The sequence below is a fragment of the Myodes glareolus genome, chromosome 6 (assembly GCF_982192425.1).
Source record: "Myodes glareolus chromosome 6, mMyoGla1.1, whole genome shotgun sequence".
NCBI classification, from domain to species: Eukaryota; Metazoa; Chordata; class Mammalia; order Rodentia; family Cricetidae; genus Myodes; species Myodes glareolus.
The window spans coordinates 27,726,611-27,749,258 of NC_142031.1; the positions used below are offsets into that span (position 1 = coordinate 27,726,611).

Genomic DNA, 22,648 nt, shown 5'->3' on the forward strand with positions numbered 1-22,648 from the left:
GTGTTAACATCCCTAAAGCCAACAAGGTCTCTGAGGCTGGATTTCAATTGCTGGCTCTAGGTAAAGGAGTCTTTTTCCCAGAGGGCTGAACCACAATTAGCAGTCTGTTAATCCTAATGGGCTTGAGAAGCCTTGGCCTTCTGTGAGGCTCCGCTAAAAGCAGCAGTAAGTATGATGTGGGACCAAATAAATGAGTCCACCCACACCCACGCATTCTTAGTTTAGGACACAGGTACAAACCTGATGAACTTTATTTACCTTTATTGCTAAAGAGTAGAGAATCCTTAGGCCCAGAATAACTATTTCTTTAAACCACTTCAGCAAGAGCTACAAGAGTCACTGTGAGGAAGTCCGGGATGTGGGAGGCTGGAAAACTGGTGTGTGACAGGTGGCCGAGGAGAAGGCCACCTGCCTTCAGCACCTTTTGTTCCAAATTCTACCCAGACGTCTTGGGCCTGGTTCTTGCCTCTTACTGGAGCATGAGATGTCCTTGCAGGCCCTAAGGAAGGGAAAGCCACGAGTGTGGCTTCCCTGTCCCATCCCCGGCTCTACTTGTCCTCAGAGTCTATCTCCAAACTCCAAATGGCAGAATCTTAGGGTTTTTTTCTTCCCAGTGAGTCACCTGTGGCTGGAACCTGGGGTAAGCTTTTCTACCAGAAAGTCCAGGGAGGTTGCAGCAGCTCAAAAGTGGGGATACTCGTGACATTGACTGGGATAGAGATGATGGCCCATGGCAGCCCATGCTGTTCCAGAGAGCGTCGGATCATGTAGCTGGGAGGGCATGAAGAGCAGTCACTTTCTCAGCACCCCAACACTGCCCTCTGCCTGTTACTCTGGGAGTTTCCAGAATCTGAGAACTTTTTTGCCCTTTGGGATAGTCAAGACAGGGCCTGTGAAAGGGGACTGGTGATTGCCTTTGACCCCACCACGTCACACCACCCAATTTAGTGTGGACAGCGAGAAGCAAAGAGCAAGCCCTCACCCATCTCGGCCGAGCAGGAAGAGGGCAGGAATGTCAGCTGTGCGTTGAGTACTATCCTGGATCATCTCCACGTAGAAACTGTCATTGTCAACTGCATTGTCCGAGATGATCACAGCCCGCCCACCATGCTCCTGTACCACCCTCGTCTTGGAGAGGAAGGAGCAGCCCCTGGAAGAGGTTGGTGATGAGACCAAAGGAAAGGCTAGCTGCCCCTCCCTCACATCCTCTCTTTGGGAGAATGAAGGACCACAGAGAACTTGTATTGAGGGTCATCAGTACACAGCAGAAAGTAGACAAGACATTTCTTAAAGACCTGTAAAGGATGAATTATTTAAAAACTGGCATTTCAAACTACCATGAGCTGTGATCAGAATCTGCCCTCCCCGTGTGTTACGCCTGCCCACTCCTTACCCCCTTTCCACCAGAGCAATCTGGTCCTGGATGAAGAAGCCGTTGCTGAGTTCCCCACAGGCCTCTGGAGGTTCAGCAGGGACAAGGTGAATCTGCTCATACCGTGTGTGCTGAAAAATGTTCAGACAGTAGGACAGGGAAGAGTGTGAGAAAACATGGCTTTGGAACGAGCTAACAATCCATCGCCCTGGCGCCTCACACCGAGTTCAGGAAGAAAATGGAGTGCTCTCCCTGTGGCTGGGCACTCTAGCACTTTCATTCTCACCAAGATCCATCTGACTAGGCACCCCCCCCCCCCCCGCCTTTCTGTGAGAGGGCGCTGGTTATAACCCAGGGTGGGGGAAGCAGGTGGAATTGACAGAGAAAGCCAGTGCCCTTGGTTTCTCAGGTAGTTTCCACCAATGAAGGGAGTCTCCCCTTGGTTTAGTGTGCGGCAGCTCCTGGAGGGCATGGTTGGATTATGCTCCCTGCTCTGTCCCAGCATAAAGGTGGGATGAGAGTCACCATGGTTCACTAATGGCAGCAAGGCTGCTGAGGGTCAGAAACCTGAGCTTCTTTTAACTTACAAATATACCACCAAAGTCCTTGGCAGGCGTGGCTGTGAAGATGTAGCGAATGTCCCCGGGACTCAGCACTTGGAAATATAAGTAGTCATGGATACGTAAGCCTAAAGGAAAAAGTGCAAACACAAAGCCTTTTAGGAGCCAGCTGGTTGGGCTTCCTATGTCTTCACCTGGGTGGACTGGGGTCTGGATCCAGAGGCCCTGGCATCAACTGATTGGATCCTCCGGGAGCATGAGATCTTATTTATTTCTTAAGCAGGGTCTCACTATGTAGCCCTGGCTCGCTCAAACTCAGAGATCCACTTCTGCTTCCCACCCCTACCAGTGCTGAAATAAAGGCATGCACTACCACCTGGAAATCTTTTTAAAAATGGCCGCACACAGCCCAGGCTGTCTTTGAATTAGTTTTGTTTCCTTGGTGGGCCTTGAATTCTTCCTGATTGCCTCCCAAACATGATTACAGGCATGCAGTGCCACACCCAGCTTGAGAAATGATTTCTAGACTGGACAGACAGACTGGATATAAGAGATTTGTATTTGTTGTGCTCCTACCACAGCAGGTGAGCCACAAAGACCCAGAGCTCTTGGGTTAACAGCCATCCCTGCTCTGAGATCTAAGAGTTTCTGAGTGGATAGAGAAGCCCCCAGTTTCTAACCAGATCTTTAAGTTAGCTCTGGTCTCATTGGCATCTCCTAGCCCAGTCACTGTCATCTCTTCTGACTGTTCGAGCTTAACTGCTCTTGCTCCCATGTCTCTTTTTTCAGAAAGGGTCTTGCTATGTTGCCCAGATTGGTTTTCAACATCTGGGCTCAAGCAATCCTGACTCACGTTGCCATCTGCCTTCATTCTGTAATTTACATTTTATGTATATGTGTGCTTTGGCTGCATGTATGTCCATGCACCATGTGTGTGCCTGGTGCCTGCGGAGTCCAGAAAGAGAATATCAGCTCCCCAGAACTGGAAGGAAAAGCAGCAATGAGTGGGCCCTCTGGAAGAACAACTAGTACTCCAAATGCTGAGCCATCTCTCGGCTCCCTCTCTCCATTGTCCTCCCTAAGGTCCTCCTGCCACTCACTCACTGCCAGAGCCTCAGTGTCCCCTTCACTGACTAAAATGTGTGCCACTGCTCACGGTGGTGTAGAAGGCACTGCTTGATCGACTCCTGCTCCAGATCTGTCATTTTCCCAAGTTCAAGCATACTAGCTTCTCTGTGTTTTAATCTTCTTGTGTCTTCCTAAAAGTTTCCCTGTCATTTCTCAGAAAGATGCTACCCTGTTCCTTCCTATAGTCATTCAAAAACGTACTTTCTTCCAGCTAGTACTTCCTCAGTAATTATGGTGTTTTTATAATAGTCTATATCTGTTTCTTAGAGCAATGATTCTGAGTTTGTGGTTTTACTCAGTGATGAATCCCTAGTGCCTAGGAGGACACAGCGGCAGCTCAGCAAAGGCTACTGAATGAACAGCTGCCCAGCTATGCTGTCCTGAACAAGAGAGCTGCCGGAACAACCAGGGTTTTGCTAGGATATAGAAACTTCTCAGCATCGAAGTTTAATGTTTTCCTGGGAGTTGAGTCCCTGGATTCCTTAAGGTGAGTGAATGTTGATGGATGGAAGCCTTTGCCTCAGGTCTGTTAGTCAATTCAACAACCAAGCTATCAATGTGTGTGCTGTGGTTATAGCTGTTTCTGTCTATGGCCCAGATAACTACCCAGGCAGACAACTACCTGGGTGGACAACTACCCAGGCAGAGCTCAGGGGGCTCAGCTTATTGTCCTGTGTGTAGGCACACTTCATCGGATGGATACGCCCCTAAGAAACCCTTCTGGATTAACATGCGGCACCCTTTTCCCAAGCACACTCCTGTCTGGCGTTTGATGTTCTTATCTCTTCGGGTATATGCATGTGTTCACTTAGCGCGTAGGTGTGTACATTTATGTGCGAGTTGTGTAAGTGGGTGCCTGTGCGTGTGAGCCCACGTGCATGTTCCTGCCTGTATGAACGCTCACGTTGCTCCATTCTGGATCTCTAGTTGTCACCCGGGTCGCCCTCGGGAGAAGGAGGGCTGGAGGATTTTGCTTCGACGTGGGGAGCCTCGGTCTGCGCCTACTCCGGACTCCGGGGACCAGCACCCACCCACTGAAGTCGTCTGGCCCCAGAACCTAGCCAGCCCAAACTCCCGGGGTCCCCAAGGTGACCCGTGGCCCCCCGGCCCGAGCAGCGCACACGCTGGATGCCCGCCCCGCCCGCCAGTCCGCCGCCGCTCACCGTGGGCCGCGACGCACGCGGGTAGCCAGAGCACGAGACAGCACCAGCCCGCGGCACCACGGCTCATCTCCAGGGCCAGTCCTGCCGCCGCCGCCGTCCCGCCGCGCCCGCCAGCCGGACTTTAGCCTGACAGCCGCCCCGGCCTCCCCCAGGCCCGCTCTCCGCGCGGGTTGGAGCGCCGAACCGAGGCCGGCGGCCGATTGGCTGCCAAGCCTGTTGGTGTGGCCGCACTTTCCGCCTCTGCGCCCTACGCTACTTCCTATTGGCCAGGAGGAGTGGAGCCGGCAGCGGATTTGTCAAAACTCTTAATAGCAACTGCGGTTCGCAGCCCCGCCCCCGCGCTCCTCAGTATAGATGTGGCTCCCGAGCGGAGGGTGGGCGACTCGCGGAGAGGTGCGGGATCCCGGCTCCCTCCCTGCCAGAGGCTGGCTGCGCGCGGGCGCCGCGGGGCGGTGCCTCGGCCGGCGGGAGGTGCTACGGAGCCAGAAGCCGCCCTGCGAGTTTTCCGCGCTCGCGGGCTGCGTATCTGGGACCCAGGGCGCCTCAACTTCCCCGGCTCCCCGTGAAATGCACAGAACTCCGACGCCAAGGAGCTCTGGGGGTGCGGTGCAATTACTCACCTAAGGTGCTTCCCCCAACCGCCGTTCAGTCTCACCGCCTGTCTTCCATGGTATCCGGGGACGCGGGACGAAGCGGGACCCTTCTGCGTCCTCCCAGAGCCAAAGCACATCGAAACTCGGTGATCCCGCCATAGCCAACGCCGGTTCCTAGAGCGGCCGCGGGCGTCTTCGTTTCCTCTAGCCAGCCACCTCGCTTGTAGCCAACCATAGAGTGGCGGAAGTGGTCCGTCCCTTTCCTCTCCCGGGCCTACATCTAGCCAGAAGCTTCTAGGGACGTCGGCGCGGAGCATTGTGGGCGTGGGCGGGCGGTTCCGAAGCCGAGAAGAGGCGAGTTGCGGGCTCCTGAAGCGCTTCCAAGATGATGGTGAGTGGCTCCCCGCGCATCCGCTGCCATCCGCGGCCGTGGGGCCCAGACCCGCCCTCCGGGGAGTCGGCAGCGCCCGTTCCGGCCCCCCTGCCCGTGGACGGCCGCGGCCCGTAGCTGGAGCGGTTGGCGAGAGCCGATGGGGCTCGCGACTCTACTGGGCCCGGGGTCTACGGGTCTCACGGTGATTCAGGCCGTGAGCCCCCGAAAACTTGGGTTTTCGGAACCGAGTGCGGATTCAGACTGCTTCGCCGCCCTGGGAGTTGCAGACATAAAGACATGAGCTAGAGCGCTGAGAGGCGGCGTGAGGATCTCTGGGTTGGGCCGAGTGACGCCCAGCATGGCACTGTGGTCACTTGCGTTCCCACATGCGGGAAAACAGAATCCTTCATTTCTGCTGGAACCCGTTCGTTCGCGCAGTCCTTCAGCAGGTGCACTCTTAATGTCTCCTGAATGTACAGGCCCAGCTTCGTGCTGGGAAGGGGCGGCAGTTGAGGAGCACAGCATCAGAGATGGGTAGACGTGAGTGCCTTAGGCAGGAGAATCTCTTAAAGGTCTGTAGCTGTTCTTCATCACGACCTGTTCTCTTACAGAGCGGCAGATAACTTCCTTGTGTGTGAGACACCTAATTGTTGATGAACAACGTCAATTTCAGAATCCTGTGTACTTGGCATCAGTTCCACGCGTTAATTTTTGGTTTTCAGTGTCAGCCCTTCTGCCTTTTGCAGCTTCTTCCAGTCCCCAGAGTCTGATAACCTGAATAGTCCTTCTCCCTGCTACCAAATGCTTTGTGGTTGCAGCTCCTACTCAGTAGAAGGACCCTTGTTCTCTGACCACCCCCCTCAACCCCCAACACTGTTCTTTTCAGAGTCTTTTAAGCATTACTATTTCTTGAACTTGGTTTGGTTGGCAAGGACCAGAGCTGAGGAGTAAAACTCTTAATGTTCCTCAGTAAAACACACGTCGGGGCTGCAAATGTGACCTAACGTACATCATTTTCATAGTGTGTCCAGGGCCCTGAGATCCATGCTCATCCAGTCCTCAGAGAAATAAACCTTTTGTCTAAAGGCCTCAAACCACTACATTTGGGTTTTACCTGAATTGATTATTTTTGCCCTGTCCAATAGACTTGTTTGCCTGCTGGGCAAATGAGAGTTCACCAACTGATCAATGCTGTCAACCAACTGATCTCAGGTAGTCTAGAAGACTTCTGTTCAAAGGAGAGTTAAAAGGTCCCCTGAAATCCTGAACTTTGATACATCTGTTTTCTTTTTGGCATTAAATTGTATGTTTTCATATACATATAGCACTGGTCTTGTTTTGTAGAACATCAAGTCAATGGCTTTGTTTTTACTTTTTCGGGTACTGGGGATTGAACCCAAGGCCTCATTTGATTGTTCTACCACTTAGCTAAAGCCCAAGGCTTTCCCCCCAAATTTTACGTATTTATGTATTTTTTTTTTTAGGTATGAGTGCTCTGTCCGTGTATATCTGCAAGTCAAAAGAGGGCATTGGATCCCATTGTAGATGGTTGTGAGCCACCATGTGGTTGCTGGGTATTGAACTCAGGACCTCTGGAAGAATAGCCAGTGCTCTTAACCACTGAGCCATTTCTTAAGCCCTCAAGATTTATTTAAACAGCAGGCTCTTTTGTAGCTCAAGGCTGGTCTGGAAGTCACTGTGTAGCCCACTCTGGTGATTAGTTTTGTCAGCTGACACAACCTAGAAACACCTGGGAAGAAAGTCTCTGAGGGATTGTCTAGATCAGGTTGGTCTGTGGGGAATTAATTGTCTGGGTTGCTTTCATTGATAGGGAAATACCCAGCCCACTATGAGTGACACCATTCCCTGAGCTTGGGTCCTGGACTCTATAAAAGAAGAAAGCTAGTTGAGCACCAGCAATTGAGCAGCGTGCTATACATTCATTTTTCTCTGTTCTTGACCAGCTGCTTCAGGTTCCACGACACCACACTCTCACCCCTCATCAAGTAGCAGACTATAACCTGGATTTGTAAGCTAAAATAATTCCCCCCACCTCTTTTTGGAAACAATTTTTTTGGGTGTATCCCTGACTGTCCTTCAGTTCTTCCTCTTATATAGAACCAGTCTTAATGGATTGCTGCGTATTGGTTTGTGTGTGTGTGTGTTCAAGACGGTTTTTGTGTGTAACTTTGGAGCCTATCCTGGAACTTCTGTTTACCAGGCTGGCCTCAAACTCACAGAAATCCATCTGCCTCAGCCTCCTGAGTGCTGGGATTAAAGGTGCACATCGCCTGGCTGATGCATATTCTTTAAAGTATTTCAAATTTTTTGGTGGGTTGTGTTTGATTTTTAGATTTGTGTATGGGGGGGTTATTCCATTCATTTGGACATGTGTATACATCCATGTAGGTACCTCTAGAGGCCAGAAAAGGGCATTGGATTTGGTCTTGGAGCTGGAATTAGAGATGGTTGTGATATTGATAATCAAACTGTCTGTCTTCAAGGACAATAGAGAGACTTCTTAACTGCTGAGCCATCTCTCCAGTCTCAAATCTATTTTTCCATTCTACTCTTTTTTTGTTTGTTTGTTTTGGTTTTCGTTTTTCGAGACAGGGTTTCTTATAACTTTGGAACCTATCTTGGGACTCATTCTGTAGACCCAGGCTGGCTTCGAATTCACAGAGATACTCCTGCTTCAGTCTCCTGAATGCTGGAATTAAAGGCATGTGCCACCATGGCCTGGCTACATTTCATTCTTGATATCTTTTCTTAGACCAGTACAACTTCATTTACTATTTCTTCCATTTGAAAGTATTTGCCTACAACTGGTTGTTTTACTTTGAACCAGGCACTTTAATTCCAGCACAAAGAAGCCCCCTGAGTTTGAGACCAGTCTGGTCTACAGAGTGAAGTCCAGGACAGTCAGGACTACACAGTGAAAGCCTGACTTGGGGGTGAGGTGGGGAGAAGAAAAAAAATTGGTCTTCATTGGCTGTCTTGTGGCTTCTGTGACTGGTGAATACAGTTGTGAGACCAGCACCCTGATACCAGTCTTCATTCGCTAAAGATAGTGGCTCTCTAACCAATTAGGATATAGTATGTGGTACTGAGTGCATGCATCTCCATCTCTATCTCATTGGACTGCTAATATCTTGCTTGAACAATTTTCTTTTTAATTTTATTTCAATTGTCTAAAAGTTTTGCCTACATGCAAGTGTGTGTATCCCTTGTGTGCCTCGTGCCTATGAAGTCTAGAGGGGTTGCAGGTAGTCGTGAGTCATTACCACATGTAATGTGGGTGCTGGAAATCAAACCCAGTCTTCTAGAAGAGCACCTGTTGCTTTTAATTGCTGAGCCATCTCCCCAGCTCCAAGCAGTTTTGTGGGTTTTTTGTTGTTGTTGTTGTTGTTGTTTCTGACAGCTATGCTTGATGGATTCCATGTTCCTGTCAGTCCTATCGGGCCGAAACCATACTTTATTTAAACTTGTCTGAGATCTGATAAATGTACAGCATTTACCAGCCTACTTATTTACAGGCTTTTTGTTTTGTACATGTGCACTATAGTGTTTTCAAGCTTTAGTGTTCATGTAAATCCACTTGGGCCCTTTCTGAAAGTCAGATCCTGTTTCAGTGGGTCTTGGATGTAGCCATACACGTTTCTGCCCAACTCTCAGGTGGTGGTTATGCTTGACATTGACCTGTAACATATGTATCTGTGTTGCCACCAGTAACTGCCCTCTGCTGACCACAGAGGATTTTGACAAATAAGCAGTGTGCTTCAAAAAATGTTATGAAAAAAACCTAACAAGAAATTTAATAGTAGTCTGTGTTTCTTCAAATTAAATTAATCATTTAAAAATATGGTCTAGTTCTGTAAGCCTAACCTAAAAGAAAAAAGAAAGCTGGGAGCAGAGACTTTCACCAAGGTCATTTCCAGATCTAACACCCACTGGAGTTGAAAGACAAAGACAACAGTACAGCCCCCACTACAGTGTCTGCATGGAATGAGGTTTCCAGTACTGAGAAGATGACCTGGCTCACGGCTTATCCCTGAAGACTACTTAGGTTTAGCTATAGAGAGCTCTGTTTTGCCAGCTACTCCAGTGTCTGTGCTACTTCCTGGACATGGGAGGAAAGATACCAGATACTATTCTGGTTAGGTTTCTGTTGCTGTGATTAAACACCGTGACTGTCTTAGTCACTGTGCCATTGCTGTGAAAAGACACCATGACCAAGGCAACTTGTAGAAGAAAACATTTAATTGGGGGCTTACTTACAGTTTCAGAGGGTTAGTTCGTTATTATGGTGAGGAGTATGGCGGCAGGCAGGCATTGGAGAAGTAGCTGAAAACTACATCCTGATCTACGGGCAGCAGGTAGGGAGAGAGACACTGGGCTTGGTCTGAACTTTTGAAACCTCAAAGCCAGTGAGTGACACATCTCCTAGTCCTTCCCAAGAGTTCCACTAACTGAGACAAAACATTAAAACATGAGCCCCTGGGTCCGTCTCATTCAGTCCACCACAATGGTGAAAGCATGTTGGGGAGGACAGGATTAGTTCATCTTCCAGCTTACAGTCCACCATTATGGGAAGGCAGAATAGGAACTGAAGCAGAGGATGTGGAGGAACTTTGCAGACTGTCTTGTTCCTTGTGACTTGCTCAGCCAGCTTCCACTCCCAGTGGCCTAGACCCTACTATATCATTTGTAATTAAGAAAATGCCCCATAGACATTTATAGGCCAGTCTGATGGTGGCATTTTCTCAGTTGCTATTTCTCTTCCCAGATGATCCTGGCTTGTGTTAGTTAACAAAGAACTAACTAATGCAGCAGCCAACCAGGCTTTACCTGCATTCTTACCTTCTCATAGTTTCTAGAGTGGTTGTGCAAAGAAAACCCATGCAGGGACGGTGACCCTTCTGGGCCAATACTAGAGAGAAAGGCAAAAATCACTGAGTTACCTGAGAACATTTTGGAGTGGGTATGAGAGGTGAAGTCAGTGTGTTACTTCGTAAGGTAAGATAAACGTGCTTTTTGTCTTGCTGCACTTCAGCTGAGGTCTCTGGTAAAGCTGCCTTTCTGGTCATCTCCAGGACAGTGTCTCGGTTTCCATAACAGTTACCCTCTGCTTCTTTAACAAAAACCATTGAATATTTTATGTGGGAGAAGGGGTGCAAAGCAGGGCTTGCTCTTTTTGTGCTGTGTGCTGTGACCCAGTTGTGAAGCACAGGGCAAAGTTGAAAGGGCCATATTGGATCATGTCAGCATCAGAAAGCATAATTTATTTAGACTTCAATATCTAAATAAAGATAGATAATAAATCTAGAACCAACAGTGGTTCTAGAGGTAGGTGTGGTTGGGGAGTCAGTCTGGGTAGCAGGGGAATGTGCTTTAAAAGGGTGCAGATTACTCTGCCATGATGGAATTGGGAGCACCTTCCCTGCCCAAGTAGCAGATGATGATTAAAAGCAGTTATTTGCACTCTCTTCTCCAGCCCACACCAGTTATCCTATTGAAAGAGGGGACTGATAGCTCCCAAGGCATCCCTCAGCTTGTGAGTAACATCAGTGCTTGCCAGGTGATTGCTGAGGCTGTAAGAACCACACTGGGTCCCCGTGGCATGGACAAGCTTATTGTGGATGGTCGAGGTAAGTCTTCATGGTTCCTTGGGGCTTCATGCAGGAAAAGAGGTGCTTGGGGGGTATTTGGGACTTACGGTTGCCATCAGAAATCCATTGCTTGTAGGATCTTCTAAGGGATTAATATGTCTGAATCTGTGTGCACGACCTTGAATGAAGAACCCTGTGGGGATCTGTGGGAGAACCTGGGCTCAGGAGTCTATTGCCTTCAGAAAGTATGGCTCAGAGCCATAAAAAGAACAAACTGGGGTCTAGAGAGAAAGATGCCTCCTCAGTTGTTAGGAGAGCTTGCTGTATTTTCAGGTGACCAGCTTCTAGCACCTATGTCTGCCTCTGGAATCCCAATCCTTGGAGTTCTGATGTCATCTCTGGCTTCTGAGGGCACCTGCATACATGCACACATACATATACACATGTATATACATAATTAAAACTGGAGATCTTTTCTTTAAAAAAAAAAGAAAATGGTGTTCTCTGGGGTCCCTCCCATTATAACATGTTGCTAACATAGAAGGAAAAAATTGCCCTTTAAGTTGTATTGTATTGTGAGATACTAGAATATCAGTTGTGTTCAAAATATCTTAAGTGGGGGCTGGAGAGATGGCTCAGAGGTTAAGAGCATTGCCTGCTCTTCCAAAGGTCCTGAGTTCAATTCCCAGCAACCACATGGTGGCTCACAACCATCTGTAATGGGGTCTGGTGCCCTCTTCTGGCCTGCAGGCATACACACAGACAGAATATTGTATACATAATAAAGAAAGGAAGGAAGGAAGGAAGGAAGGAAGGAAGGAAGGAAGGAAAGGAAGAAAAGAAAGAAAAAAAAACAAAATATCTTAAGTGATTACTCTTCTTTTGAGCAGTGTAGCCCAGGCTGGCCTCAAACTGGATGTTCTTTCTTATCCTCCTAGGATGACTTGTACACCATTGTGCTTGGCTATTTAAGACATGACTCTTTTCAGTTAACCTGAACTCAAGAAAATTAAGAGCCAATAATATTTAAAAGCTTGTGACCCAATCCCAAGAAAAAGTGTGTGTGGAGTCCAAGTCTAGTAAACAGAATTAAGAAAAGGGGTTTTAACTGTTAACTGTTTTTCTCTCTTAAGGTAAAGCAACAATTTCAAATGATGGAGCCACAATTCTGAAACTCCTTGATGTTGTCCATCCTGCAGCAAAGACTTTAGTGGATATTGCCAAATCCCAAGATGCTGAGGTAGGAAGTCAATCATAGAAACTTAAGTGGAGGCTGGAACATAATGTCTCCTTCAGTGCCTTGCTCTTTTCACTGAAGATTTTATTTTTTTATTTAGGTCTAAAATTGTAATTGTGTAAGTACTTCATACTTAAAAATAGTTAAAATTGAAAAAAAAATTAAAAATTATTTTGTTTTTTGAGACAGGGTAATGGTACCTTTGTAATTTTGGCTAGCGTAGAGCTGGCAATGTAGATGAGAACAGAGATCCTCCTGCCTTTACCTCCCATTTAGCATGTGACACTATATCAAATCTATGAGTAATAACCTTTTAAACTGTAATCCTGCATGTCCTGTTTCATATCTATTAATTCATTATGGATAGCAACTGTCTCCAGGTCTAAGTATGGAAGATTGAGTCTAAGCACTTTAATTTAGACTGGGCCTGTGAGCTGTTAATTTTCTTGAGTCACTGTTTTCCAGTTTATACAATAGACTGGAAACACTAAGGTTTCCATCTTGATGTGTGTGAAAAGTACACATAATTTATCTTTCCAACCAGTTTTAAGTGTTCACGTTACTGTCTTTGTGAGCATCAGTTTGATGCTATAGTCTGGTAGTAAATGTTAGGGTCAGTTTTGTACTGTGGAGTGCTGCAGAATATGGATGTTGAGATGTGTCTTCAACAAGGAAATAATGCCTCGTTCTTGTCAAAAGTGTGGCAGCTTCATCCCTTCTCCAGGGTGTTTCCTTTCCTATTGAGTATTCCTTATTTTACATAGGGGACATAGATGAGTAAGAAAGGAATTCATCCCCAGTCAGAAGCTATCCAGTTTCTGTAAATGATCTTACTTTTTCTCTCATTAAAATAGAGTTTAGTATCTGTTCTTCCAGAAAATCCAGATTCAGTTACCAGCCCTCATGGATTAACAACTGCATCTAACTCAGTCCCAGAGGTTTCCACACCCTCTTCTGACCTCTGTGGACACTAGGTACACAGATGGTAGACGGGCATACAGGCAAAACCCCCATACACATTAAAAAAATATTAGGCTGCAGCATATAAGCACTGAGAAAGATTATCAGACTAGGAAACCACTATTTCAAATAGTGTTTGAAGCATATTGAACTTGACTGCTTCTAGGAGTCTAGTTGGCTTTTTGTTTACTTCTGCCTTACAGCTACCCGATCTAACTCCAGAGAATACGACACCTCTGGTTTCTGTGGGCTCCTGTGCTCGTGCTCAGATGTCCACACACATAATTAAAATATTGTTGTTGATGTTGTTGTTATTATTATTATTATTATTATTTGTGGCAGAGTTTCTCTGTATCCCCTCCTGTCCTAGAACTAGCTCTGTAGACTAGCCTGGCCTCAAACTCATAAAGATCTGCCTGCCTGTGCCTCCCAGGTGCTAGGATTAAAGGTGTGCACTTTCTCCACTCAGCTATTTAAAATTTAAAAAAAAAAATTAAGAAATGTTTATCACTTCTTGGTACTGTGGTTATTTGTCATACGCGCGTGAAACTGCATCTCTTACTAACTTTGTACGTAGTAAAAAGTGCACTGGCTAGTTTTATGTCACTTGACACAAGCTAGAGTCATTGGAGAAGGGGGGAGCCTCAATAAGATCAGGCTGTAAGCAGACCTGTAAGGCATTTTCTTAATTAGTGGTTGATGTGGTAGAGCCCAACCTGTGTGGGTGATACTTCCCTTGAGCAGGTGGTCCTGGGTTCTATAAGAAAGCAGGCTGAGCTTGCCACGAGGAACAAACCAGTATCACTCCTCCGTGACTCTGTGGCTTCTGCTTTAGCTCCTGCCTCCAGGTCTGCCCTGCTTGCATTCCCATCCAAACTTCTTTGGTGATGAACTGTCAAGGAGAAACATAAGCCAAATAGACTCTTTCCTCCCCAAGTTTCTTTGGTCATGGTGTTTCATCTCAGCATTGGCAGCTCTAAGGCAGTGAAGTATCTGCTGTGTTGTGTTCAAGTTTGTATCCTGATTGTGAACTGTCTCTGAACCCTTTGGAGAACTATGCTGTCTGGAGAATTAACTTTGTATTTCAAAGCTATCTGAGAAAGACTGATTCCCTGGACACTCTCACTTTTCTATTTTTGTTGCAAAATATATGGGTTTCTGGAAAGAGTTTGACACCATTTAAAGTGTAGGTTGCATAAAAAATGATTTTCAGAGCTTCATTCCCTGAATAGCAGAAAACATGTATTCTTGCCATCCTTTTCTAGGTTGGTGATGGCACCACCTCAGTGACCCTGCTGGCCGCCGAGTTCCTGAAGCAGGTGAAGCCCTATGTGGAGGAAGGTTTGCACCCGCAGATCATCATCCGAGCTTTCCGCACAGCCACCCAGTTGGTATGAACTATTATCACCTGGGCATGTTCACACTTATGTTAGTGAGGATAGTGCCTTTCCTGGGTGTGAAGGAACCACACAGAGTAGACCTGCGTGGGCATTTCCAGCCATTTCTCTGTTCTACCCTTCAGAAACTGATGTCAGCCTGGTAGGCATAGGCTCTTTATAAGTGAGAACTGTTTTTAATTATTCAGAGTACACAAAATAGGGACATCTTAATATGTCTATTAAATACAGTCGTTTTATTTTTTCTTTTACTTTTTTTAAAATTTTGAGATATTTTACTTAAAGCATTTTCCCCTTACCATTTCCCCTTTTAAGCCCTCTCATATAGTCCCTACTCTCCTTCAAATTCATGGCCTCTTGTTGTTGTGTGTGTGTGTGTGTGTTAATATGCTTCTAAATATAACCTGTTGGGTGCATATAATATAAAATGTCATTTGTATGTTTTCAGGGCTGATCATTTGGCACTGGGCAACCAAATTTTTTCTTCCTTCCTTCCTCCCTTCCTTCCTTCCTCTCATGTAGCCTAAGCGGTCCTTGAATTTGCTTGATTCTCTCACCTCTACCTGCATGAAAGATTGTAAGCGTATGCCACTGCACCTGGCTCATGACAGTTTTCATGCTTTTTTTTTTTGGTTTTTTTGAAACAAGGTACAATTTTGTTTTTTATGGGTAACTCATGATCGCTTAAAGTGACTTGTGATATCACTTAATCCTGTAGGTCTTACTTTCTCCTTTGCTGTGTTGCCAGTGTTAGCCCTGAGATTAGGTCATATGTAAGGAATACTTTGGAGGGGATTTACTGGTTTAAAAGACTGGCTTATGTATTGTTTATGACTTGCATATATATATATAGATTTTCTCTTATGCTGGAAGTTGTCCACTTGTGAGCCAGAGGTTTGACCTAACCTAGCAGGCTGTCTGTTTCAGGTGCATTGTCCTCATGTTGTTAATTGGCAGTCCCAGAGCCAAGTCCTGGAGGTGCCTGGTGATTCTTCAACTCTGTACCTGCCCTATCTTTCTATTGAGAGTTTTCAAGATGACAGAGCTTTAAATTTTCCTAGGCAGATACAGGCACAGGAGATGTGCTTAAGATCTTGGCACTGTTGAATCCACTTCACTGTTTTCTGTGTTTAGCATGAGACTCACTCACCTTGTGTTTTTGGTAGGCTGTTAACAAAATCAAAGAGATTGCCGTGACTGTGAAGAAGCAAGATAAAGTGTAAGTTTCCAGTGGACTTTATCAGAGCCTTGATGTCTTATGACCAAACTGGATGTGTAAGCATGTTGCAGTCTCTCTGGGCAGGCTGTTTTGTTCTTGTCAGACTCTTGGTCATGCAACATGAAAGAGCTGACACTGGGGTGGGTGGGGTGGGGGTGATTGCATCTGCTGTCTTTTGCTGATAATCTGCCCTTTAATGATAGAGAAGGTGGAGGGGGTGGGTGGTGAATTTTGGGTTAGAGGGAAAGTAATGGGGTGATAAGTTGATACTGCTTTTGCCAAATATGAGTTTTCTGCTGCGCTGTCTAATGGTTAATATGTATAGAGTGTTATGTGGAATGTACCATTCCCACACTGTAGTTGAGTCAGTAAGAAGCTCAATGCCCATTCTGCCCTATGCCGCAGAGAGCAGAGGAAGATGCTGGAGAAGTGTGCAATGACAGCCCTGAGCTCCAAGCTGATAGCTCAGCAGAAGTTCTTCTTCGCCAAGATGGTGGTTGATGCTGTGATGATGCTTGATGAGTTGCTGCAGCTTAAAATGATTGGCATCAAGAAAGTGCAGGGTGGAGCCCTAGAGGTGAGCCTGTTGTGGCCTCCCTAGACAGCAGACAGCTTCATGTGGGAGCAGAGTTCACAGTATAGGTGAAGAGAGAATGCAGACAAGGCGGGAAGGCCGATGTGACCACTCTCTCATGCTGTCTCTGGTCTTTGGATTTGTTTGCTTGCCATCAGAATGGGAAAGTGGACCTGTGCCAATTCAGAATCCTGTTTCTTTGTTAGTTTCAGGTGTATAGAAGGATTGGTTCAGATAAATTACTTGTAAATTCTCCAAAGATAAATCCTGAGGTATTCGGCAGTCCACTCTTCAAAAGGGGTACTGTCAAACTTCCCTTGTATTAATTTCTCTTGAGTAGGTGATATATAGTTCAATCCATAAAAGGGACTTAAAGTTAATTGTCCCATAACCACCTTCGCCCCTTAAATGCAGCCACTGTTGTCGGTTCTCATGGTGTAACCTAGAATTCTGTATGCACACTGTGTGTACTTGCACACTATACTAATACCATTGGTTGCTTCTGATGCATACTGGTGTTCTGTAGCGTGGTTTTTGTACGTTTAGAACTGTTGTAGCAATTGAATGATACCTCACCTTAAAGGGGCAACTAAAATATGTTGTGTCACTTAAAGAAAGATGGGTTTGTCCCAAATTTTATGATGATGACCACTAGTAGAAAGTGGGGTTCACTCTTCTGGGTTCATGGATTGATTGGAATTCTGACTCTGACGAAACCATTGAACTGTCTGTCTTTAACCAGGAGTCTCAGCTGGTGGCTGGTGTTGCATTCAAGAAGACTTTCTCTTATGCTGGGTTTGAAATGCAGCCCAAAAAGTATAAGAACCCCAAGATTGCCCTCTTAAATGTTGAGCTCGAGTTGAAAGCAGAGAAAGATAATGCTGAAATCAGAGTCCACACCGTGGAGGTAGGTTCCCCAACAGGGGTGAGGAGGCAATCAACTTTCTGGATGAGGGCCTCCTTTCTCTATATTGCTAAGGGTTAGCTCTGTTTCTCAGGTGACTATGGGCACTTTATCTTCCCTCTGTGTCCATGTCTGCATACATGGCTCACTAATTTTCTCACTTTGTTTTCCTTGACTACCACTTCAGATAATTTGAAAACCTATTGAGCAGCTGTGCTCTGCCTCCTAGAGATGGGCCCTCCAGCTTGCCTAAACTTTTTGGTTTATACTCTTCTTCAGAGTAAGGCTCACATGCACTAAGTAGGGCACTGCTGCTGAGCCTCATCCCCAGTCCTGGCCGCCCCTTTTAAACTTTCTCTCTCTCTCTCTCTCTCTCTCTCTCTCTCTCTCTCTCTCTCTCTCTCTCTCTCTTTGTGGTGGTGGTTTTTCAAGGCAGGGTTCTTCTGTGTTTCTCTGGCTGTCCTGGAACTCACTCTGTAGACCAGGCTGGCCTCAAACTCACAGACATCTGCCTGCCTCTGCCTCCCTGAGTGCTGGGATTAAAGGCCTGCACTACTATTGCTGCCCGGCTTTAACTTTTGTTTCTAAGATAAAGTTCCTCTGTGCGGCCCTGGCTGTCTTGTAGACCAGGATGGTCTCCTTCCTCTGCCTCAAGTCCTGGGATTAAAAGTGTACACCACCACCACCCCTCTTTTTTCTTTCTTTCTTTTTTTTTTTTTTTTTTAAAGAGGACAGGTTCTCACTCTGTAGTTCACTATGTGAACTAGGCTGGCCTCACCGATAACTGCCTGCCTCTCCCTCACTAGTACTGGGATTAAAGGTATGTACCACTACACCAGACTTGCCTGACGTTTTTTAAATTTTTATTTTGGGCAAGTCTTAAGTCTCTCAGGCTGGCCTTGAATTTGTAATCTTCCTACCTCAATCCTGAGTAGCTCGGATGACAAGCTTGCCTGTGATTCTCCTTGATTAGACAGGTCTCCTTTCCTTCTAGACTGAGTCTCATAACTGTGTGTTCCTACCATTGTGGTTCCCAAGGCTGCCTTTAGGTAGCAGTGTTTTCCAGCACAAAATGGCCTCTTTGGTAGGAGAGGTCTTACTGGGAAATCCCTAGGCAAAGCCCCCTCCTATGTTTCTATTTGGAAGTGCTAAGTGGTTCTTTTAATGGTCCTAGTGTGTTTAAACTGTTGTCCGCTCTTGATTCCCAGACAGGTCAGCACAGTTTTCTGTGGGGGAGAGAGTTAGGCTAGCCTTAGACTGTCATATGCACTTTTCATCCCCAAACACCCTCATCTTTTTTGGGGTCTCTAGGATTACCAGGCAATTGTTGATGCTGAGTGGAACATTCTCTATGACAAGTTAGAGAAGATCCATCAATCTGGAGCCAAAGTCATCTTGTCCAAACTCCCCATTGGGGATGTGGCCACCCAGTACTTTGCTGATAGGGACATGTTCTGTGCTGGTCGCGTGCCTGAGGAGGATCTGAAGAGGACAATGATGGTAAGCAAAACTTCATGGGTTACTGCTTATCTTTCATGGCCCTGAGCTGTTTCCACTGTCCCTGATGTAATAGACTGTCAGGTTGTCCCTGTGTTAGCTGTCAAGAAATGACCCATCCCAGTGTCTGTATACCCAGCAATGGAAACTGCTTTGAATTCACTGACCAAGACAGTTGGAAAGTAGGTGCCACATAGCTGCAGCACTGTGCTCAGCAGGTCAGGCTCAGTGGGTTCCCCTCTTGGTGCAGGCTGTCATCCAAAGAACTGCTCCTGGGTAGAGTTGCTGGACCCAGAGCACTAGACATCAGGTCTCTATCTCCTTTGACCCTTTTGCCTTTGTGTGTCTGGCTCTGTTTTGATTTCATCTTTTTGAGAGGGTGTAGGGATCATCTAGAGGTCAGGGTAATTAATGGTGGACTCTAAGGTTCTGTGGCAGATTCAGCATGGGAAGAAACTTGTTGAATGGTAACAGGAGGCCAATTACCCTCATGAATTTTTCTTGCTCCTCAGGCCTGTGGAGGCTCAATCCAGACCAGTGTGAATGCTTTGGTTCCAGATGTGCTGGGCCACTGCCAGGTGTTTGAAGAGACCCAAATTGGAGGCGAGAGGTGAGCCTGTGGGCTCAGCTCCCAAGAATTGCTTGGGTCTGCCCAACCCTTTATCTGTCAAGTTCTTTCTGGGTGTGGGGTGTGACTTGTACTATTCCTTTTTCAAGGTACTGTTGGGTGGAGGGGTGGGTAAAGAACTCAGGTATAGCGTTAGAGAAGGGAAGTAGTTACAGTCAGATTCTAGATCTGATTCCACAAGCATTGGTGCTTCTACTTCAGTCCTGCCTCAAAAAATACCTTCAAGGTTAGAATTGACAGCCTGAGTCAACTGCTTTCTTCTGGAAGGACTTGGCATGGAGATCAGATAGCAAGGTGACAGCAATTCATGTGTGCACCATTGCATCCTGGGCATAGGTACAATTTCTTCACTGGCTGCCCTAAGGCCAAGACATGCACCATCATCCTCCGTGGTGGCGCTGAGCAGTTTATGGAAGAGACAGAACGGTCCCTGCATGATGCTATCATGATCGTGAGGAGGGCCATCAAGGTACTGGATGACACCTCTTGCCCGTAACTCTGGGGCTGATAAGATCCTGGGTTTCATGTAACCTGTCCTTCTTAGGTGGCATGTTGGGCTTTGATTTCCTCCTGCAAACCACAAGAGAGACTAAGTTCTCATTTGTCCCACAAATCATGGAGAAATAACTTCAGCCTCACATATAGGCCATGCTGGCTTTTGGTTGTTTTTGTTTGGGTTGGTAGGGGAGGGGTTGTTTTGGTTTTTGTTTTTCAAGACAGAATTCTCTGTGGTCCTGGCTGTCCAGGAACTTGCACTATAGACCAGGTTGATGTCAAACTCACAGAGACCCATCCGCCTCTGCCTCCTGAATGCTGGGATTAAGGCATGTGCCACCACTGATCATTGTCGGCCATGATTTAGTTAAATGGGACTAATCTATTCAGCTGTCCTCTTGAAGTTGCTATGCCCAAATTATGGATGGCAGTGACCTTTCGATTCCTAAAGTTGAAGCTGGGATATGCTGGATGCTGACTGCGTCTAGGCACCTGGGGTTTGCGAATGGGGATATAAGCCAGTATTTACTTTTTGGCCACTTCCTGGGCTGGAGAATTGCTGTGTGTCCCAACTTGAAACCTGGAGCTGGGCCACTACATTGTAAGCTATTTGGTTTCTGCAGAATGACTCTGTGGTGGCTGGTGGTGGAGCCATCGAGATGGAGCTCTCCAAATATCTGCGGGATTACTCAAGGACCATTCCAGGGAAACAGCAGCTGTTGATTGGGGCATATGCCAAGGCCCTGGAAATTATTCCACGACAGCTATGTGACAACGCTGGCTTTGATGCCACGAACATCCTTAACAAGCTGCGAGCTCGGCATGCACAGGTGATTCTCTGCTCCCTTGGAGTCCAGGGATTGGATGGTTGAGGGTAGCCTCTTAGATATGTGCTCTCTGGGAATGCAGTCACTGCCAGGTACAGTGGACATCTCCCTCCTGGCACAGTACAGCTTCCTGGAAGGGCTTGGGTACTTGTGGTCAGCATGCCCAGAGTTGGAAGCAGGTGGGGAATGGTGCCATTTCCCTCGGGAAAGTGCCATCAATTCAAAATTACTGACAGCTGAGTTCTTTGGAAGGTGTGCAGGAAGAAGTGAAAGTAGTTCCAACGTGCTTGCCCTCTCTTTCAGGGGGGCATGTGGTATGGGGTAGACGTCAACAATGAGGACATCGCCGACAACTTCCAGGCCTTTGTGTGGGAGCCGGCCATGGTGCGCATCAACGCCCTGACAGCAGCTTCTGAGGCTGCATGCCTTATTGTATCCGTGGATGAGACTATCAAGAACCCCCGCTCCACTGTGGATGCTCCCCCACCGGCTGGCCGTGGTCGAGGCCAAGGACGCCTCCATTGAGAGGCAGTTTGCATACCTCCCTGGGAGGTGAATTCATAGTGAGGAAATGGTTGATTAGTCCGCTGTATTCTCACTGGAGGTTATTTAAATAAAACTTAAGATTATTTGGTCACAATTTTTCTCATAAACATCCTCTTGCCTCAAAATGAGCTGTGTGTATACTTGCTGAAGTAGAAGTAAATAATTCTGCAGGCCTGTTGAAGTCTCAGTGTGGTTGTGCTTCTGAGTAGTAGCTAAGATGTATGGTGATTTCCTTTTCCCGTTACCATCTTTAATCCTAGCTCATGCACTGCACACACGCAGCATTGCTTCCGTCACAGTAGGTGGACTGTGTTCTCTGAGCTTAGGCATGCTTCCTCTTACAATATTTTAAGTGAGGGCTCTGGAAAGAATGTCAGGGTGGATTGAACCCAGGGCCTCATGAGGTTTGCTAAACAAGCACTTGCCTCTGAGCTATGTTCCCAGTCCTACTATTTGCTACTGAGCTATGTTTCCAATCCTCTTTTTACTTTGTGTTGCTCAGTCTTTGAACTGTCAAGGTTTCACTAAGTTGCCTAAGCTGGCCTTGATCTGCTTTGTCTCCTGAGTAAGCTGGAACGACTGGCTTGTGCCACCGTCCGTTTCTTGTAATGAGGGTAGTTAATTGTTTGGCATAGAAGCCTGGCAGGGTCTAGCAGTGCCTGTTCTGCTAACTGCCCCAAGCTAGAGCTCTGAACTAGTGGCTGTTAGAGCGGGGCTGTGCTGAGTAATTGAAGTTCTTGCTTCTAAAACTGGAAAGTGAATTTGAGCTTTGAACTCATGGTTAGATGAGTCTTAAAGCAGGATAGGATTTTGGGGCAGATGTGCACTTTGAAGTGTGACATCCGTCCTGTCACACTCGAGAGCTAGGTTGGAACAGCTAGCTCTCAAGGATTACTTGTACAATATGCAGTTTAAACTGAGCACCTGATTGTGTGTGTTTAAATTTAAACAGGTTAGGTGCTATTAATTAAATCATGAAAAGCCCATTTTCTAAAATGGGAAAATTAAGGCCAGGCCATGGTAGCAATTTGGTCTCTCGTGCGTTTAAGTCATTGCCAGAGCCTCCTGAAGTGAGACTAAGCTGCTGTGGGTGGACAGTCCCTACTGCTTATGTTCTGCCTATTTGGGTTTACCTTGGAGGCTTGATATATTTGGACACCAAAGCAGGCTTGAGCAGTCATAGACCTTTCTCCAGCATTGTCTGCAGCCCTAAGGACGGTGCCTAAATTCTTCACTTGCCCCATTGACTGGGCTGTCAGACTTCTTCCTGCCTTAGTGACCTAAACTGCAGAAAAAGCTGTAATGAGGCCTGAGGATGTTGGTTGATTGGGTCCTTGCCTAGCATTAGAAACATAGGTTCAATCACCAGGACCACACAAACTGGACACGATGTACACACGTATTCCCTAGTACCAGAAAACTGGAGATAGAAGAGCAGAGGCTCAAGGCTGTCTTCACTATTGAGTTTGAGGCCAGGCTGGGCGACATGAAACTCTTGGAAGCAAAGGGTTGGAGTTGTCTGACAAAAATACAGCTGCATGCCACATACTTCCGTGGACCAAACAA

The 22,648-nt window shown here is 46.7% G+C and overlaps 2 protein-coding genes across 3 annotated transcripts; one reads left to right on the plus strand and one right to left on the minus strand.

Annotated features, from left to right (window-relative positions):
* Positions 1 to 244: 244 nt before the first annotated feature.
* Pradc1 (protease associated domain containing 1) lies at positions 245 to 4,418 on the minus strand. Of its 2 annotated transcripts, none has more exons than XM_048416653.3 (5): positions 4,224 to 4,395; positions 1,960 to 2,060; positions 1,394 to 1,503; positions 983 to 1,150; positions 245 to 771 (listed from the first exon to the last, which is right to left on the minus strand). In XM_048416653.3, exons 1-5 carry the CDS (start codon positions 4,288 to 4,290, stop codon positions 651 to 653), a joined length of 567 nt encoding a protein of 188 aa, XP_048272610.2. In that variant the 5' UTR covers positions 4,291 to 4,395; the 3' UTR covers positions 245 to 650. The 2 variants fall into 2 exon arrangements, with proteins under 2 accessions (XP_048272610.2, XP_085546682.1); XM_085690556.2 differs by having other exon boundaries at positions 727 to 867; positions 4,224 to 4,418.
* Positions 4,419 to 4,761: 343 nt separating this feature from the next.
* Cct7 (chaperonin containing TCP1 subunit 7) lies at positions 4,762 to 21,263 on the plus strand. Its single transcript, XM_048416650.3, has 12 exons — positions 4,762 to 5,207; positions 10,684 to 10,837; positions 11,932 to 12,038; positions 14,261 to 14,386; positions 15,559 to 15,611; positions 16,017 to 16,188; positions 16,928 to 17,092; positions 18,401 to 18,589; positions 19,099 to 19,196; positions 19,551 to 19,683; positions 20,333 to 20,539; positions 20,840 to 21,263. The coding sequence occupies exons 1-12, from the start codon at positions 5,202 to 5,204 to the stop codon at positions 21,059 to 21,061; spliced, it is 1,632 nt and encodes a 543-aa protein (XP_048272607.3). The 5' UTR covers positions 4,762 to 5,201; the 3' UTR covers positions 21,062 to 21,263.
* The last annotated feature ends 1,385 nt before the right edge of the window (positions 21,264 to 22,648 follow it).

What these genes read in the sequence shown, in the direction of transcription:
- Pradc1 (XM_048416653.3), bottom strand. Translation starts at nt 4,290, where the DNA reads ATGAGCCGTGGTGCCGCGGGCTGGTGCTGTCTCGTGCTCTGGCTACCC. An exon ending in ATTGCTCTGGTGGAAAGGGG is followed by an intron (nt 1,151 to 1,393) that starts GTAAGGAGTGGG and finishes AACCTCTTCCAG; the next exon opens with GGGCTGCTCCTTCCTCTCCA. An exon ending in TTCCTGCTCGGCCGAGATGG is followed by an intron (nt 772 to 982) that starts GTGAGGGCTTGC and finishes ATGCCCTCCCAG; the next exon opens with CTACATGATCCGACGCTCTC.
- Cct7 (XM_048416650.3), top strand. An exon ending in TCCGCACAGCCACCCAGTTG is followed by an intron (nt 14,387 to 15,558) that starts GTATGAACTATT and finishes TGTTTTTGGTAG; the next exon opens with GCTGTTAACAAAATCAAAGA. An exon ending in ACCCAAATTGGAGGCGAGAG is followed by an intron (nt 19,197 to 19,550) that starts GTGAGCCTGTGG and finishes TCCTGGGCATAG; the next exon opens with GTACAATTTCTTCACTGGCT.